The following is a 19102-nucleotide window of genomic DNA, read 5'->3' as shown; positions in this document are numbered from 1 at the left end:
GCATGATACCGGGCCTGATACCAGACAAACCATGTGATGATCTTATTATCACATACTATTTAATCAAAAGACCATTTTGTTTCCAGAATTTTTCTGTTTATTACATATATTATATGTAAACAGTGTAAACACAGGAAGTTTAGCTTTTGTTTTTCCATCATGTAATGTGCCAGAGAGTTGAATTTTGATTTGAGAGAATCAGGCTCGTATTCATCCCCATTTTATTTTCTGATCGATAAAATAAACATAAGACACGTATTTGTCTAACTCATGCGGGGGAATACTTTCTACCAGTCTTCGTTCGTTCGTTGCAGTTGATGATATCACTGCCCTGGGCTTTGACACAGTATCATTTCAGCCTTTTCCCGTATCATTCATGGGCGGTTTCTAGGGTACAGGGACAATTAATACTGTAGTATTTGATAATATTGTTTCCCGAAAGGTCATTCAGAAAGAGAAAAACTCGTCATGTAAAAACATGGCTACTGTGGAGTGTCTGTGGTGTAAAGACTGGCATAGCAATATAATATTGGTTCATGTGGCAACACCTACCTTGTTCCTCTTTTTGACTTTTTAATGCACGTGTGAGGTCGTGGTGACATTTTGTAACATTTTTGGTTAGTGGTGTGCCACAAGATTTTTCCAAAAATTTTTTTTTTGTGTCTCAAAAAAGGTTTAAAATCACTTTCCTAGAGAATGGTATTATATTGGGGTCTTTACAGTATACATCAAAACAGTGCATAGAAAATCAGACTGCAGCTTGTGGCTCGCTTGTACTTGTTTCTTAATATAAGACCTAGGTATCAAACATCTGTTACAGTCATGAATATGTATTTCACTAACAAAAAAAATAACGGAAAAAGTGACAATACTGGTAAAAATATATTGACTGGAATATGGGGAGGAATGTACCGTATGTGTGTCATGGCGGCGTTCTATTAATGACACTATCATGCTTATTATTACTGAGGGACTTTCTGAGGCAGCAAGTGTGAGAAAAGAAGAAGATATAAAAAAAAGAAAAGCTTTTCGAGTGCTTAGCGGAAATACAAGGCCTCTTTTAGTCTCCATGTTGCTACATTCTACTTTAGTCACATTCCCTTTTTTTTTTTACAGCGTGTTCAATTGAAAGCAAAAAAAAAGTCCCAGTACAAGGCGTGTTTTTTTCCCAGGATGTCCGAAACGCGACTACAGAAAGCTGTCCTCTACCTCAGGCGTCCCCGAGGAAGCCAGCAGAGCGTCTCTCTCGCTGCTGCCCTCCAGGCGCTCCTCTTCGGGAAGGGTGTCGGCAGTATCCTGGGACGAGGAGTCTGTCTCTTCCAGCTCCAGAACCACCGAGCTGCCGACAACAACCAGACGGTCACAACATGAAATCTGGGAAATCTTGTCTTCCGCGTGGGTCATGTTCCGTTCTTTAAGGATCGGAAAGGCCAACATGTAAATGTTACACTAAGGGGGAAAAAGTGGGCTAATAAATTGACAATAAAAGCACAAATAACAGCACTATACAAGAAGCAATGAAGTCTGTAAAATTAAATAATTACAATTAAAAAAAATCCAAAAATTGTTACGATTATAATGATGAAAATGGTAATATTAATGATGATTATAATAATGGTAATAATGATAAAGATTATTACAATAATGATAATAATATTATAATAATAATAATAACAGAGCCGGCACGGTGGTCTAGTGGTTAGCGCGCAGACCTCACAGCAAGGAGACCCTCAGCCATCTGTGTGGGTTTTCTCCGGGTACTCCGGGTTCCTCCCACATTCCAAAAACATGCTAGGTCAAATTGTCCATAGGTATGAATGTGAGTGTGAATGGTTGTTTGTCTATATGTGCCCTGTGATTGGCTGACCACCAGTCCAGGGTGTACCCCGCCTCTCGCCCAAAAGACAGCTGGGATAGGCTCCAGCACTCCCCATGACCCTCCTGAGGAAAAGTGGTAGAAAATGAATGAGTTCTCCTCCTATTTTGTGTGGAAGTGGTAACTTTTTGGCTTCTTATTTTGTCTTTCCCCACCCTCGGCCATCTCTGTATGGAGTTTGCATGTTCTCCTCATGCATGCGTGGGTTTTCTCCGGGTACTCCGGTTTCCTCCCACATTCCAAAAACATGCTAGGTTAATTAATTAGCGACTCCAAATTGTCCATAGGTATGAATGTGAGTGTGAATGGTTGTTTGTCTATATGTGCCCTGTGATTGGCTGGCCACCAGTCCAGGGTGTACCCCGCCTCTTGCCCAAAAGACAGCTGGGATAGGCTCCAGCACCCCCGCGACCCTCGTGAGGAAAAAAGCGGTAGAAAATGAATGAATGAATGAATTTGTCCGCTAAAGCCGTGACAGGCGCTTGTCTTCCTGTTCATCGATGCGATTAAAGCAAGTTTCCTCCTGTACAATACCGCTATTGTCTCAGCAACATCTGGATGTGTGGGAGTGTGACGGGGAAGAAGAAACCGTTGTTGCACGTGTGCAGACATTATCGTCACAACATCGGTGTGGCGTACCTCGCCGGGCTTTCCGACTCCATATCAGTGAAAACGTCCTCAGGCTTGGGGTCCGGGATTGGAATGATGTAGTCGTTGTAGGAAGGGATTGCTTCCTGTGAGTCCCGACCGCGGGCGTCTGCGGGGAAGGAGAGGGCCGCGGGTCTGGGGAGCAGGGAGGCCAGGCGCGGCTTGGTGCGGGCCACAGCCGGGTGGTCGCTCTTCAGGAAGTTGTCATTGACTTGGCTGTATCTCTGTTGATGACGGGACAGTTTGATTAGCTTGTTTGGCTACTGAGGCTATTGTTACGTACTGGAAGCTTCTGGTAAATATTATATTCCCAATAAAAATATTCCCAACAGAGGTCTCAAACCTGCGGCTCGCGGGCCGCATTTGGCCCGCGAGACGCTAGTTTGAGGCCCCCACCTTGATACCAAAGTTTAATGTTGAAATGACAGCTTAAAGCTGTGTGCACACCGAACACAATTATCATGATTTTTTTTGCCCCGCCCATACTGTTACCCTACCCTGTTATCCCGCCCTGTTTTGCTTTGGATTAGCAATGAAGCTAAAGGCTTATATGACGCTGGGTACAAATAAATGCAGGAAATGATTTGGAATAAAACAGAAAATACACGTCAAGATAAAGCATCTCATCAAACATGTTGTTAAAGTTACGACGCCGCTCCCGGATGGAACTGAGCACGATGCTAACTTGCTAATTGGGTAAAATTATTAAGTTTCATTAATGTTCATGTTAAAGGTTAAAGTCACATTTATACTCTTTTTATTTACAACATATTGCGCAACTGCAGGGTCTTGAGACACATGCTAACTCGCAAACTAGAGAGCTCGCGACCTAAATGGTAGCCTTCAAGTTATTTCCTTTCAACTTAAATAGCCAAAAACTTACCACTTCCACACGGATAGGGAGGATAACTGTTAACAGTTATTTAACCTTTAACATGAACATTAATCAAACGTAATAATTTTTTCTGGGTACATGCTACCATACAGCATCCATATCAAACTTGCGCGGGCCGCACTAACATTAAACTTTCATATCAAGGAGGGGGCCTCAAAGTAGTGTCCTGCGGGCCACATTTGGCCCGCGGGCCGCGTGTTTGGGACCCCTGATTTATTGTCTTTATTTTTAATTTGTTTATTTATTTTTTTTAATCTTATTTTGTGTATAGAAAAATCAAAATTAAGATATTTGAGGACAGTGGAAGATGCACATCACAATGTGCACTAAATGAAAAACAGTAACCTTCCTATCATCCTTGGGGTCAATTTATTATGGTGACAGTTTGACCCTGGAACAGACAGTCTTTCCTGTATTTCCTATTGGAAAATGGCCACAACTTGTAAATGAATCCAAGTACACGGTGACCGTATGAAGAATAATTGGTTAATTAAGTAAACGTAGCAAGTTGAACTGATATCAAATTACCTTTTTATAACTATCAGTCAGCATGTTGCCCATACTGTGGACCAGGAAGGAGAACTCGGGTCTCTTCTCAAACTTTCCATCCCAGCACTTTTTCATAATCTCGTATCTAAAAATATAAACACAGCGTGTTTTTTTTTTTCGTTATTCTTTCTTTAGTCAGCTATCGGAAGTGACGGTGACACTTACACTTCATCGGAGGCGTGCGCCGGTTTGGACATTCTGTAGCCTCTCTTTAAAGCGCTGTAGAACATCTCATTCATGGGCAAGTCCGGGTACGGGGTTCCTCCTGTATTGTTGCAAAAAATGACTTTACTTAGCTTGAAATGAACATAAACTGGGGGGATCATTTCAATCAAAAGTCCATTTTTTTTTTAATACAAAGGCTCCATTTATTTGCAATGCCTCAGGGGTCTCAGTCCGCTTTTGCATGTAAACAAAATCTGCAAACTCTCTTGTATTTATACTCATTTGAAAAAAAAAAACGTGGGAAAATATTGATAAAAATTCCAATAAATAAGCTCACAAAATCCAATGCAAAAAGTATCTCAACAACAAACAAGAAATTTCAAATGACTTTATAAAAACCTTCTCATGATTGTCATGTGACCTTTTATTTTTTTTTGCTAATGGTCAGAAATATCCCATATTCTGTCGTTGTAGTTTGCACTTTTGTGCAATTGCACCCGCATCTTAAGCGGTGTTTATTACAATTAGCAGTACCAATGCATGACATTTGGATTTACCCACTTGGCTCACAAGTACTGTTTACTTCTGCTGCACGACAGTACAAAGACACAACATTGTTCCCGCAACCACCAGCACTTCCTTTGAAGCAGCATGGCGTCGTTAGATACCGCTATGTCCTCCTGCGTGACGCCACGCAACAGCATTCTTCATTTGCAAGGGACTTACAAGATGACATGAAAGGGCTGTCTATTATTTTGCAGCTGCAGAATTAGAATCCGGAAAGAGCAGAAAGGAGGCATGAATAGAAAAAAAAAAAGAAAGCGCCGACATTGCAGGAAAGGGAATTGCTGACTAGAACTTTGGGCATCATGATCAGATATTAACAGAAATACACAAGGAAGATGCGTATCAACTAGATTACATCCAATAATGTGCCCCTCTCATGGAGCTAAATAAGTCACAATATGCGCCGGTACACCTAGTATTGTAGTAACCTTCAGTCACTCTCTATCACTTCTGAAGGAACCAAGTCTTAGATGTTCAGTGCTTCTTCTCCTTTATTTACGTCTGATTTGACGAACCCTGTTTAGGATTTAGCATGTAGGAGGATGTACTTGGACTCACCCAGTGTGAAAATCTCCCAGAGAAGAATTCCGTAGGACCACACGTCACTCAAAGTTGTGTACAGATTGTGGAAAATGCTTTCCGGTGCCATCCACTTGAGGGGCAGGAAAGTCTTGAGTGGAGGGAAAAACAGAAAATCATGTCAGAATAGAGAATCACTGATATAGTTTACCACCACCAGTGTATGACTGAAGAGTGAATGAATAATGGCTTCACTTTATTGTCAATGAAAAGTAATCCAATCCATTATTATTCATTCATTCATTTTCTACCGCTTTTTCCTCAGTCGCCAATTAACCTAGCATGTTTTTGGAATGTGGGAGGAAACCGGACTACCCGGAGAAAACCCACGCATGCACAAGGAGAACATGCAAAAACTCCACACAAAGATGGCCAAGGGTGGGGAAAGACAAAATAAGAAGCCAAAAAGTTACCACTTCCACACCAAATAGGAGGAGAATTCATTCATTTTCTACCGCTTATCCTCACAAGTGTTGCTGGAGCCTATCCCAGCTGTATTCGGGCGAGAGGCGGGGTCCACCCTGGACTGGTGGCCAGCCAATCACAGGGCACATATGGACAAACAACCATTCACACTCACATTCATACCTATGGACAATTTGGAGTCGCTAATTAACCTAGCATGTTTTTTTTGGAATGTGGGAGGAAACCGGAGTACCCGGAGAAAACCCACCCATAACATGCAAACTCCACACAGAGATGGCCGAGGGTGGGGAAAGACAAAATAAGAAGGCAAAAAGTTACCACTTCCACACAAAATAGGAGGAGAACTCATTCATTCATTTTCTACCGCTTATTCTCAAGAGGGTCGCGGGGGTGCTGGAGCCTATCCCAGCTGTCTTCGGGCAAGAGGTGGGGTACACCCTGGACTGGTGTCCAGCCAATCACAGGGCACATATAGACAAACAACCATTCACACTCACATTCATACCTATGGACAATTTGGAGTCGCTAATTAACCTAGCATGTTTTTGGAATGTGGGAGGAAACCGGAGTACCCGGGAAAAAAAAACCCACGCATGCACGGGGAGAACATGCAAACTCCACACAGAGATGGCCGAGGGTGGGGAAAGACAAAATAAGAAGCCAAAAAGTTACCACTTCCACACAAAACAGGAGGATATTCATTCATTTTCTACCGCTTATCCTCACGAGGGTCACGGGGATGCTGGAGCCTATCCCAGCTGTCTTCAGGCGAGAGGCGGGGTGCTAGTTTTTTGTATTATTATTATTTTTATAATTATTATTCGTTTTCCCAAAGTGACCCACACATGTTTGCATTCAAACTGAAGGATGAATCTCCTCATAAGACTACTAGCATAGGACTGCTAAATAGCCGCTTATTTTATAACGATGTTATGTGTCCATGTTTCATGTCTGGTACTCACGCTGCCTTTAGAGATGTAGTTGGAATCGTGCATTATGTCTCTGGCCAGTCCAAAGTCACAGATCTTCACCAGTTTGCCTTCACAGATCAACACATTTCTGGCGGCGAGGTCCCGATGAACACACTGCATGAAGCAAAATAAACACTCTATTATTTACATTCACACTTTTGTCTGACTTCAAGTCAGGCCAGGCTAGCTTCTTGTAACGCTGATTTGCAACCAAATGAGTCTACTGAAGCAAATATGTGTTTCAATTGATGCTTTACATTCTTGGACGCGAGGAACTCCATCCCCTTTGCCACTTGGTAGCTGAAACCCAGCAGGTCGTCGTAGGTGAGGGTGGACAAGTCGTTGATGACCAGATCCAGTCGGCCTCCAACTAAACACAAGCGGAAACAAGAGCGTAGCCTTCAAGTTATTTCCTTTAAACTTAAATAGCCAAAAACGTACCACTTCCACACGGATAGGGAGGATAACTATTAACAGTTATTTAACCTTTAACATGAACATGAATCAAACGTAATAATTTTTTCTGGGTACATGATACCATACAGCATCCATATCAAACTTGCGTGGGCCGCACTAACATTAAAGTTTCATATCAAGGTGGGGGCCTCAAACTCGTGTCCTGCGGGCCACATTTGGCCCGCGGGCCGCATGTTTGAAACCCCTGATTTACAATATACTGCGCAACTGCAGGGTCTTGAGACACATGCTAACTCGCAAACTAGAGAGCTTGCGACCTAAACGGTAGCCTTCACGTTATTTCCTTTCAACTTAAATAGCCAAAAACTTACCACTTCCACACGGATAGGGAGGATAACTATTAACAGTTATTTAACCTTTAACATGAACATTAATCAAACGTAATAATTTTTTCCGGGTACATGATACCATACAGCATCCATATCAAACATTAAACTTTCATATCAAGGCGGGGGCCTCAAAGTAGTGTCCTGTGGGCCACATTTGGCCCACGGGCCGCGTGTTTGAGACCCCTGCCATAAAGAGTGTGCTCAAGTGTTCTGATTTATGAGACGAAAGGCATTCATTCGCTGCATTAGATGAGGCGTTTGAAGACCAGCAGCGGTCACGGATGTTTAGAGGAAGTCTTGCGCCTCGATGCCTTGGAGGCAGACGCTATACGTGGTCATGTGGTGCAAAGCAGTGTGGCTGTAATCACACCTTGTTCCTGGTAGAGGTCCTGCTGGTAGGTGGACTCGTATGGAGACGGTTGGATGTCAGCGTACTTGATAGTGTCCATCTGCTCCTGCATGGGAACGTAGATGGAGGGCTCGTCTTTGCTCATGTCCATGTAGCCTCCATCGCTCTCGCTTCCGAAAGACACGTATCTGCAGGGAGCGTCAACAATAACAACATTTCCAACCTAGTTTGTATATCCTTTGACAAACAAAGAGTTTGTTTTGTGTGCTTCTCACCCTTTGCCCTGACTGAGTGGGCTGCTTCCCCTGGAGATCAGGCTGCCATTGTCTTGGTTCTTCTCGGCAAAATACTGCAAGAACGTGTGCTTGTTTCTGTGCAGGTAGTCCACTAAGTCGCCGTAGCGGCAGTACTCAGTCACCAAGTACAGGGGACCTGTATACATGGTGAAAACTGTATTAAACACCATAACCATAAGTGAAGGACTCCGGTTTCCTCCCACATTCTAAAAACATGCTAGGTTAATTAGCGACTCCAAATTGTCCATAGGTATGAATGTGAGTGTGAATGGTTGTTTGTCTATATGTGCCCTGTGATTGGCTGGCCACCAGTCCAGGGTGTACCCCGCCTCTCGCCCCAAGACGGCTGGAATAGGCTCCAGCAACCCCCGCGACCCTTGTGAAGATAAGCGGTAGAAAATGAATGAGTTCTCCTCCTATTTTGTGTGGAAGTGGTTACTTTTTGGCTTCTTATTTTGTCTTTCCCCACCCTCGACCATCTCTGTGTGGAGTTTGCATGTTCTCCCCGTGCATGCGTGGGTTTTCTCCGGGTAACTCCGGTTTCCTCCTACATTCCAAAAACATGCTAGGTTAATTAGCGACTCCAAATTGTCCATAGGTATGAATGTGAGTGTGAATGGTTGTTTGTCTATATGTGCCCTGTGATTGGCTGGCCACCAGTCCAGGGTGTACCCCGCCTCTCGCTCAAAGACAGCTGGGATAGGCTCCAGCACCCCTGTCACACTCGTGAAGAAAAGCGGTAGAAAATGAATGAATGAGTTCTCCTCCTATTTTGTGTGGAAGTGGTAACTTTTTGGCTTCTTATTTTGTCTTTCCCCACCCTCGGCCATCTCTGTGTGGAGTTTGCATGTTCTCCCCGGGTACTCAAGTGCCCTGCCATTGTCTGGCAATGTTATCTGGGATAGGCTCCAGCCCATCCTGTCATCCCTAGTGAGGATAAGTGGCATAGAAAATGTACTATGTATGTATGGAATTTTTCTATGTATGGAATTTCTTCCAGGAAGTCAGTGTTCCTTGACTAAAAGCCATTCAAATGTCATTTTCAACACAATGCTTTCCTCGATGCTCCACCCACGTTGTCCTTCTCGCCGTCACATTTTGTTATCATACGTAATAACGACGTATGCCGTGCATGACGCCCACCGTGTTTGGTGCAGGCTCCCAATAGGTTGACAATGTTGAGGTGAGGTCCCAGGTGACTCATGATCTTCAGCTCTGACATCAACGCTTGAGTTTCACTCCTCCTGGCCGTTGCTGGATGAAGACATAGAGTGAGCATGATGCTTCGGGGGGGTTTGGAGCTTCATTGTGCACATGAAGCTTTTCATTGTGTTTCGTCTTACATTTCAGCATCTTCACTGCCACTTTTGTACTGGACTGGGAATGAGCCAGACCGTACGCCGTTGCTTCAACCACTCTCCCAAAGGCTCCTGATCCGAGAGTACGACCTGAAACGCAACAAAGGCTCAATACTGCCAAGAACAACATAAGGTGGCCAGAAATATTTCACTTATTGTGTGGAAATATGGGCTAATAACTAGAAAAGTAATCTTCACTTGTTGAATGTACTGCAAAAAAGGTCAGTAAGGATAATTCATAATGCCGCCTGCCTTTTCTATTTCTAAAATCACAAATACTTCAACTTGCTGATGTAGTTTATCTTCAAACAGCCAAAATAATGCATAAGGCTAAAAAATAACCAATTAAAATAAAATAAAAAAAATCTATATTAGGAAAGCAGGAAGTGAACAAATTTATTGATTGTAAAAGTACCAGATTGAAATTGAAATTGAAAATTTCATTGCATGTTATATCACCTCGTACTTCGGTATGTGACAAAATTAAAATTAAAATTAAAATTTAAAAAAATCTATATTAGGAAAGCAGGAAGTGAACAAATTTACTGATTGTAAATGTACCAGATTGAAATTGAAATTGAAAATTTCATTGTATGGTATATCACCTCGTACTTCGGTATGTGACAAAATTAAAATTAAAATTTAAAAATATCTATATTAGGAAAGCAGGAAGTGAACAAATTTACTGATTGTAAAAGTACCAGATTGAAATTGAAATTTCATTGTATGGTATATCACCTCGTACTTCGGTATGTGACAAAATTAAAATAAAAAAAAATCTATATTAGGAAAGCAGGAAGTGAACAAATGTAACAGTTACTGATTGTAAAAGTACCAGATGGAGAGGTAGGATTTAATAAGCTTTGCTTCTTCCTACTCCTTTTGGACATGTGGAACTGTGAACTGATTATGTGATGCATTCAATTGTAATCTGATGCATGTTCAAATGAAATTAAACCATTACCATTACCAGCTAAGCTTACACTAACAGACTGTATCCTTATGTAGGACTCACCCAGCACCAGGCTGTCTCGTGGCATCTCCCAGGTGAGGTCATAGGGCAGGTGGATGGGGTCCACGTAGATGTACTCGTGACCGTCCTGGCTCACTGACTCGATCACCTTCCATCGGATCTCATAGCGAGGTTTCTGACAAACGCGACAAGTTGCGTGCTGTGACGTGCGACCTCTGTACAGGAAGTGCTCGAGCCTGGCATCTTACCTTCCTCCATATGGCAATAAGGATGATGATGGACAGGATGATGATGACGACCAAGGCCAGAACCGCAGCCAATACTGCCACCTGGGAGAAGAGTGCTGCAACAGGCAAAGTATGCACAACGTCAGTACAACCTCAAAAATATTGAGTACTCACAGGTAATTTGCTTTTGGCTTATGAGATGATGTAATTATTTAATATGCATATACCTCTAAGATTGTTTATTGTCTATTTAGCACCAGCAAAGCTAAGGGGTGTTCCTGTCAGAAATAAATATCCAACACGACATTATTCAGTCTTTAAGGACAACATAGAGTGGAAGTGCCAGATGAAGGTGCCCAATTTGTCTCCAAAACATAAACTTTTCCAAAATTAATCTTTAGAAGTACACTCAAGACCAAAGCTACGACTAAAAGCACTAGCTTATTTACTCTTTACTCTTTCTCTGGCCATTAAGAAAGTAAATACAAGAAGTAATACATCACACTAGCAATAGCAGTTAGGGCTCCATGCCGTTGAAGTCTGGTGGGTTTTTATGAATTTGACATTGCAAGTGCTTTGCTGAATTGTTTGACTTAGTCTGCATTTTGTAGTTCCTGTAGTTCTGTAGTTTTGTAGTTCCTTGTTGATGTTGGCCGTGTAAGCTCTTGGTTAATTTTAAATTTTAGAAATATGTGTACTATATATATCACTATATTGACACTTACTATGGTACCCATTATGGCATTGGATGCTCATATTACCTCCTACTTTGGTACGAGGTACTTTATGTAAAAAAAAAAAAACACAAACTGTATTATGGAAAGCAGGAAGTGAACAAATGTAACAGTTACTGATTGTAAAAGTACCAGATGGAGGGGTAGGATTTAATAAGCTTTGCTTCTTCCTACTTCTTTTTTTCTAAAAAGGATTAGGCATTTGTACATATATAGTATAACGCCACAAAAATGGTCAGGTTTCCAAAAGGTTCTACAAAATACCCAAAAATTTAGGATTATTGTCAGAATACGGGAGGAACACAAATGTTACTTCATTTTTTTTTTTTTTTTTACTGTCAATAGTGTATTCTTCTCATGAGACCTACTGCTGGACACCAGTTTGACGTCTCTTCTGTCCACCGTCCCCGCCCGGTTTCTGGTCTCACAGCGCACCGTGACCTGCTGCGGCTTGTGGAAGGTCAAGCGGCTCAGCACCTGGCTGGTTTTGCGGCTCTCGCTGTAGGTGACGTTGGTGTGGATGCTCAGCACGTCTTCTTCCGGTACCAGCGGTTGCCATATTGCAGTCTTGTTGCCGCACCTGTGGCGAGATGGGAGTTAATGGATGGGATTTCATTTTATGGGAAGCGGAATGCCGAAGCGTCGGGTGGCTTACTGGAGCATGCTGTCACAGCTGTACCACTGTATGGACGGGGGTGGGACGCCCTCGGCCATGCAGGTCACCAGGTGTTTCTTCCCGGGGAGGTGGTGGTCAGTCAGATCTTTAATGTGAGCGGGAACTAGACACACACAAGACAAATGCAGACTTTTTTCAAGTTCTAGACAGTACAAAAAATGCAGTTTTTTAATAGCTAAGTGTCTCTAATACTTTTGACCATGATTTTTTTATTTAAAGACTCTAACCTTGGACTTCCAGGTCAAAGGTCACCTCCTTAGTGTCATCTCCATTGGTGACGTGTGCGGTGTAGAGGCCCCTCTGATCCGCCCTCACTCGCACCAACGTGAGGATGCTGACATACCTGAGAGGAAGAATGAATTATGATTTAAAGGTACAGTATCTTAATAAAATTCAATTTAGTTTTTTGTTTTTTTTTAAGTTAATTTTAAATTATATACTTGACAAATATATAAAGCAAAGAACATGAGTGGTAGCTGTTAATTGATTGGTGAAATACTGCCCTCTAGTGGTTAGAATATGAATACGTTCATCCATCCGTCCATTCATTTTCTATAGCACTTCACTTAGTTTAGTTTCAAAATTTTAACCCCAGCAAATTATTATAAGAATGGATTATTAAAAATCAGTGTGTTGAATATATGTATTTAGCTTATTTTATCTACATTAACCCCCAAAATTTTAATAAATTCAATAGGCTCCAGCACCACCCGCGACCCTCGTGAGGAAAAACGGTAGAAAATGAATGAATGAATGAAAAAAATGCTTAATAAATGTAAAATATTACCAAAAATAACAAAAAATTTTCTTTAGTTATGTATTTATTGTTGAAAAGTCCAGCTGTCAATCATCTGTATCCGTTAGGGAAATCCTCATTGTGTTTATATACTGTTCAGTAGTTGTTAGCAATAAACTTTATTTAAAAAACACTCAACGGTTAACTAATCACTGCTCACTCTTCAACGCTCTGTGATTGGCCAGTGACACTCAGCGACCGCCCTCGCAGCTAGCAGGTGTGTGTGTATTGTTTGTACACACGGCTGTCCTAATTAAGCCACGGTTCTTCCGCGTGACGCCAACTTGCAAAAACGTGGTGAGTACAGCAACTCATTGCAGATTTGGGAGCACGCAGACACGACGTAGCACTTTTAGTGAAAAGGGAACTTTCACTGTGTCACTTCCACAGTGCTGCGTGGACGCTACATCAGAAGTTATCAGATGGATACACTATGTTGGATCTACAGGAAAGACAACAGGGAGGACTCTGTGACGTAAGTACTCTCCCACTCAAAAAAAAAGACTAATGTATCAGTAACTCCACACCCACTCAGTCCACGTCCTTCCCATTTTGGGGAAAATAACACCAAAGAAGAAATAATGAAGTAAGAGTTGCAGCTGAGTGCAACCCCCCCCCCCCCAAAAAAAGTCCATTGTTATCGTTACCCTACTTGCTTTCTCTCATTGCTAGTGATTGGCTAGGGTTGGTCACATGGTTCCCCTGCATTCATTCATTTTCTACAGCTTATCCTCACGAGTGTCGCGAGGGTGCTGTAGCCTATCCCAGCTGTCTTTGGGCGAGAGGTGGGGTACACCCTGGACTGGTGGCCAGCCAATCACAGGGCACATATAGACAAACAACCATTCACACTCACATTCATACCTATGGACAATTTGGAGTCGCTAATTAACCTAGCATGTTTTTGGAATGTGGGAGGAAACCGGAATACCCGGAAAAACCCCACGCATGCACGGGGAGAACATGCAAACTCCACACAGAGATGCCCGAGGGTGAGGAAAGACAAATTAAGAAGCCAAAAAGTTACCACTTCCACACAAAATACGAGGAGAACTCATTCATTCATTCATTTTGTACCGCTTATCCTCATGAGGATCACGGGGGGTGCTGGAGCCTATATATAAATATTCATATGATGGTGGGGGGGGGTAAAATTTGAGCACTTCCTGGAATTAGATAAGTGTTTTTGTCCTTTGTGCTCGCCAAGAATTTTGTTTATGGTTCCTGTGTTGTGACCCCCAACTCAACCCCCCCCAACACAGACTATTATGTTACCCTTATCATCTGGTGACTGACAAGAACAAGATGTCTCTGGAGGTTCTTCTTCTTTGGAAGCTGACACGCTCATTGCTTAAATGTCTCAAGCCGCTGGGTGTGCTTCACGCTAGTGTTCAATCCCACCTGATCTCATGCTCTTGTCTGTTGGTGATGGTTTTGTCTCCGTTGATGGCGGTGCCGTCTTTGCTCCATGTGACCCGAGGTGGAGGGTAGGCGTCCATGTCCACTCTCAGCTCCACGTTCTTCTGCAGCAGGGCCGAAATCTTCTGATCCTCAGTCGGACGTATGGTCACAAAGCCTCGCTCTGGAAGGGGGGGTGACGATTGAGAGATGTTGAAGGTGGCCAGACACTACCTGTCTTTTCCACTGAGACGTCCAAAAAGCTAAACATGCCCCATCTCGTACGTACCATGGAGCATGGAGGTTCAACTTATTTGAGGGTTTCATAAACATAACACACCTCATTGCAGGTCAAATAAACATCCACTAGCTCATGACTCCCAGAAGGGGGGGGGGTACATTGTACGCACTGGATGTTTTTCACGTTTAAATGTAAAATGATTTAATACTTGAAGTCTTGAAGTGAACGCAAGCGAGCCAGCCAATCACCGGGCACATATAGACAAACAACCATTCACACTCACATTCATACCTATGGACAATTTGGAGTCGTTCATTAACCTAGCATGTTTTTGGAATGTGGGAGGAAACCGGAGTACCCGGAGAAAACCCACGCATGCACGGGGAGAACATGCAAACTCCACACAGAGATGGCCGAGGGTGGGGAAAGACAAAATAAGAAGCAAAAAAGTTACCACTTCCACACAAAGTAGGAGGAGAACTCATTCATTTATTCATTTTCTACCGCTTATCCTCACAAGGGTCGTGCTGGAGCCTATCCCAGCTGTCTTGGGGCGAGAGGCGGGGTACAACCTGGACTGGTGGCCAGCCAATCACAGGGCACAAGTTACCACTTCCACACAAAATAGGAGGAGACCTTTATTATTATTATTATTATTATTATTATAATACCCGTCGTGAGGATAATCAGTAGAAAATGAATGAATGAATATATAATTATCATAAACATTCCAATATTAATAATACATTTTTATAGTTTGAGTTAATGATTGAGTGCCCTATCAAGGGTTAGTGTGATATATTCCCGTTTAAGCCTCCATTCATCTTGAGCTAAGCTTAAATCCTTCCAACATTTAGCATAAACGCTCCCTTGTGTGAGGGCGTGAGCAGGTTTATTTTACGCTTTTCACGATTTGACTAACAGAAATAAATACAGTAGATATGAAGTTCCTCCATTCACATAATAAGCACTCCCCTCTTGGTCAGTGAACCACAATAATAATCTGTCCTGCATGAGTTTATTATTTGTGTGTGTGTGTGTGTGTGTGGGTGTCTGACCGAGCACTGTGATGTTGACACTGGCGGAGGCCGTCTGGTCCTGGACCCCCTCGTGGACTTGGCACACATAGTTTCCGCTGTGGGCCAGCGTGGCACGAGGGAAGATGAGGCAGGACCTCATGTTCATGGACGACAGGAAGTCTGTTAGCGGCTCCACGTCTGCGGCCTGGAGGACAGGTTTCATTAGAACGGTGGTCAAGGTGTGTGGCGCTCGGCTGTATGGTTTCGGATATCGGATATTGTCACCATCGCATAATAATGGAATCTAATATTACGGAGGTGTGTCTCTAACATCTTGATGCAATTCAGGCTCAGCTGTGAGGGTCTTGAGCATGATGGCGGTCGGGGGAAGAGATGAACAAAAGCGCTCCTCTTCCTGTTTTTCCCCTCCTACTCACCTCCCGGTTGGGGACGTCCCAAGAAAAAAAGACCAGCTCGGCTCCGTGCACGGTGCAGTTGACTGTCAGAGGCTCGCCCTGCTTCAGCACCGTCTTTGATGCGTTGATGTAGGCGTCGATGGCCTCTGGGACTGCAGAGGGAAGTCATGATCAGGATTTGATAGCTTGAACCGACTCTGCACTTGATTGGGTACATCTGGTGCAAGCACACAGGGAGTTTGGTTGCATTATTATTTAGTTACATGATAAAGTGTCAATGGAAAATATTGTCTTTGCAGAGGTAGACTTGATGCCGGGGTACCACATCATCATAAAATTATTTTTTTTAAATCAAACACATTAAATATTTTTCATGTTTTATGTGCTTTTCAGCAAAATGTTTAAAAATTTAATAAAAAAAAACAAAAAAAAAACTTGAAAAAAATAATTATATTAAGAAAGCAGGAAGTGAACAAATGTAACAGTTACTGATTGTAAAAATACCAGATGGAGGGGTAGGATTTAATAAGCTTTGCTTCTTCCTACTCCTTTTGGACACGTGGAACTGTGAACTGATTGTGACAAAAATAAAATAAAAAAATATATATTAATAATAATAAAAAAATTAAAAAAAAAGTTGTTATACCAATATTTATATTTGTTTATCTAAAACATTAAAAAAACAAATTAAAATTAAAATATATTAGGAAAACAGGAAGTGAATGTAACAGTTAAAAAATGTAACAGTTAAAAATGTAACAGTTAAAAATAATAAAATTAAAATTAAATAAAATTAAAATTAAAATGAACTATATTAGGAAAGCCATAATAGTAGGAAAGTCATAATAAGAGATAGTCGAAATTATGCGATACCATGTGATGAAGGCTGCAGTGAAGGCAGCATGTGTAGTTTGTGGGACTGAGGGACGTCTTTGTCCCTGAGAATGATTATTATTATTATTATCGTTATGATTCAGCCACCTATTTTGGCTCCTATGAAAATAAATACGTTAAATTCTGTTTCACCTACCGACGATGCTGAAGATGTAGAACGATTGGGACACTTTGACTTCTCCGTTAAGCTCTCCACGACACACGTATGTCCTATCCTCCAGGGACGCAGTGAACCCCTCGCTGGCCACATACACCCCCTTGACTGGGAGGTCGGTTTCCTTCTCGTAGAGGGTGACGTTGATTTTTGGGTCGGTGACCACACAGGGGATGGTGGTCTCCTCGCTGGTCTTGGACAGCATGCCGTGGGCGCTCTCGATGAACCATATCTGAGGATCTGCAGGCGGGAAAACGTACGGTGTTGGCATTTCCTGGAATATGTTTAATTAATCTAAAACAGTGATCTGGTCCAAACCTGGAACAAAGACGACCACGTCCTTTGTTTCTCCAGTGAGTGCATCAATGCACTGATACACCCCAGTATGCTTCCAGTTCACATCCCATAGACTCAAAGCACTGGAATTGGCGCCATTTTGCTCGATTTTGTAGCTCCGCACACCGTTTGGGTTTTGTTCCACCTGGAAATAAGGCACATCATCCCTCTTGAACGCCCAGGTGGTCTCCCCCCCGCCTGTGCACGTGAGCGTGAGAGAGGATCCCTCGGTCAGGACGATCTGGCCGTCACGGGGCGTGACCTCCAGGCAGCAAACGTCAGCGGAGAGACACAGGAGAGCTGCAGTTGACACAACAAGGGGGAGGTCATGTTGGAGGTCAAGGAGACGGCGGTGTAGCGGTGTGGGGGGGGGTCAAAGTTTAAATCAACACCACATGCCAGATCCTGTTCTAGCTCCACCATGGTGACGGATAAGAGTTGCGTGGAGCAGATTAGGTAGGATGGATCCCACCTTGAAGCATTGCAACCAAAACAGCATGTCTCACATCCTTGATAAGCATATCATCTAGCGTGTGAGGTCCTTCACGGTTTATTATGTGCTGGCAACAAACCCAACTTCATTTTTTCCGAAGTTAAAAAAAAATGTCTGATTTCCTTGTTTGGGTTAGTTTTTTTTTTATTTTTTAACACATTTTCAAACCAGAAAAAAATAATTAAGGGTCCTGCAAAACAAGGACAACACATTCCTACCCGGTCTGATGATATTTGACATATGTCATATTTGTCATATAACCAGTATGTTGATATTGATAGTGAACATGAAATTGCTTCCATATGTGCAATCTGGAGCAGATCCGGATGAAAATTGGTTTAACGTAACTTGGCTCCTGCGTTCACGGAGCAAACTATAGATAAGACTTGACAGACATGTATATGGTCACAGTACATTTTCACCCATTGTAGTTAGCATTTAAGATGAGTACAATAAAATACTAACTCATTTCTACTACATGACTAAATTGTCCATAGGTATGAATGTGAGTGTGAATGGTTGTTTGTCTATATGTGCCCTGTGATTGGCTGGCCACCAGTCCAGTGTGTACGCCACCTCTCGCCTGAAGACTGCTGGGATAGGCTCCAGCTTCCCCCGCGACCCTCGTTAGGATAAGCGGTAGAAAATGAATGAATGAGTTCTCCTATTTTGTGTGGAAGTGGTAACTTTTTGGCTTCTTATTTTGTCTTTCCCCACCCTCGGCCATCTCTGTGTGGAGTTTGCATGTTCTCCCCGTGCATGCGTGGGTTTTTTCCAGGTACTCCGGTTTCCTCCCACATTCCAAAAACATGCTAGGTTAATTACCGACTCCAAATTGTCCATAGGTATGAATGTGAGTGTGAATGGTTGTTTGTCTATATGTGCTCCTCTCACCCAAAGACAGCTGGGATAGGCTCCAGCATACCGCTGCAACCCTAATGAGGATAAGCGGCATAAGAAATGGATGGATGGACCTTGCATTGTTCCTCAAAAGGCTATGCTGTATGCTGTGTGTATGCTAGCGTGCCCGCCTCCACCCACTGACGCAGACTGTATGACTAAGAAAAGGGCTCACAAACAAAAACAAAAAAAAAACTGTATAATGGAAAGCAGGAAGTGAACAAATGTAGCAGTTACTGATTGTAAAAGTACCAGATGGAGGGGTAGGATTTAATAAGCTTTGCTTCTTCCTACTCCTTTTGGACATGTGGAACTGTGAACTGATTATGTGATGCATTCAATTGTAATCTGATGCATGTT

At 42.6% G+C, this 19102-nt stretch overlaps 1 protein-coding gene and 1 long non-coding RNA gene across 3 annotated transcripts in view; one reads left to right on the top strand and one right to left on the bottom strand.

The window, feature by feature from the left end:
* Window positions 1-1176: 1176 nt before the first annotated feature.
* Window positions 1177-19102, bottom strand: part of pdgfrb (platelet-derived growth factor receptor, beta polypeptide) — a 29842-nt gene continuing 11916 nt past the window's right edge. For both annotated transcript variants that reach the window (XM_058063446.2, XM_078788239.1), the window contains 21 exons: window positions 17332-17649; window positions 16996-17253; window positions 15987-16117; window positions 15589-15754; window positions 14293-14473; window positions 12323-12438; window positions 12075-12198; window positions 11788-11999; window positions 10707-10801; window positions 10501-10633; window positions 9471-9575; window positions 9271-9381; window positions 8107-8263; window positions 7853-8019; window positions 6934-7046; window positions 6668-6790; window positions 5259-5370; window positions 4134-4233; window positions 3948-4053; window positions 2516-2748; window positions 1177-1339 (listed from right to left, as the gene is read on the bottom strand). In XM_058063446.2, the coding sequence (XP_057919429.2) occupies window positions 1189-1339; window positions 2516-2748; window positions 3948-4053; window positions 4134-4233; window positions 5259-5370; window positions 6668-6790; window positions 6934-7046; window positions 7853-8019; window positions 8107-8263; window positions 9271-9381; window positions 9471-9575; window positions 10501-10633; window positions 10707-10801; window positions 11788-11999; window positions 12075-12198; window positions 12323-12438; window positions 14293-14473; window positions 15589-15754; window positions 15987-16117; window positions 16996-17253; window positions 17332-17649 (3212 nt within the window). In that variant the 3' untranslated portion in view covers window positions 1177-1188. The remainder of the gene's footprint in view (window positions 1340-2515; window positions 2749-3947; window positions 4054-4133; window positions 4234-5258; window positions 5371-6667; window positions 6791-6933; window positions 7047-7852; window positions 8020-8106; window positions 8264-9270; window positions 9382-9470; window positions 9576-10500; window positions 10634-10706; window positions 10802-11787; window positions 12000-12074; window positions 12199-12322; window positions 12439-14292; window positions 14474-15588; window positions 15755-15986; window positions 16118-16995; window positions 17254-17331; window positions 17650-19102) is intronic.
* On the top strand, window positions 9124-12199 carry LOC144894626 (uncharacterized). The gene is made up of 4 exons (XR_013625275.1): window positions 9124-9398; window positions 9478-9618; window positions 10682-10815; window positions 11782-12199. It is a non-coding gene; the product is annotated as an uncharacterized LOC144894626 (long non-coding RNA).

This window comes from Doryrhamphus excisus, linkage group LG22, assembly GCF_037039965.1.
Source record: "Doryrhamphus excisus strain RoL-2023G ecotype Guam linkage group LG22, RoL_Dexc_Guam_v1.1, whole genome shotgun sequence".
Lineage (NCBI taxonomy): Eukaryota > Metazoa > Chordata > Actinopteri > Syngnathiformes > Syngnathidae > Doryrhamphus > Doryrhamphus excisus.
Note: the sequence above shows the minus strand (reverse complement) of the source record. Positions and strands in the feature narration are given on the sequence as shown.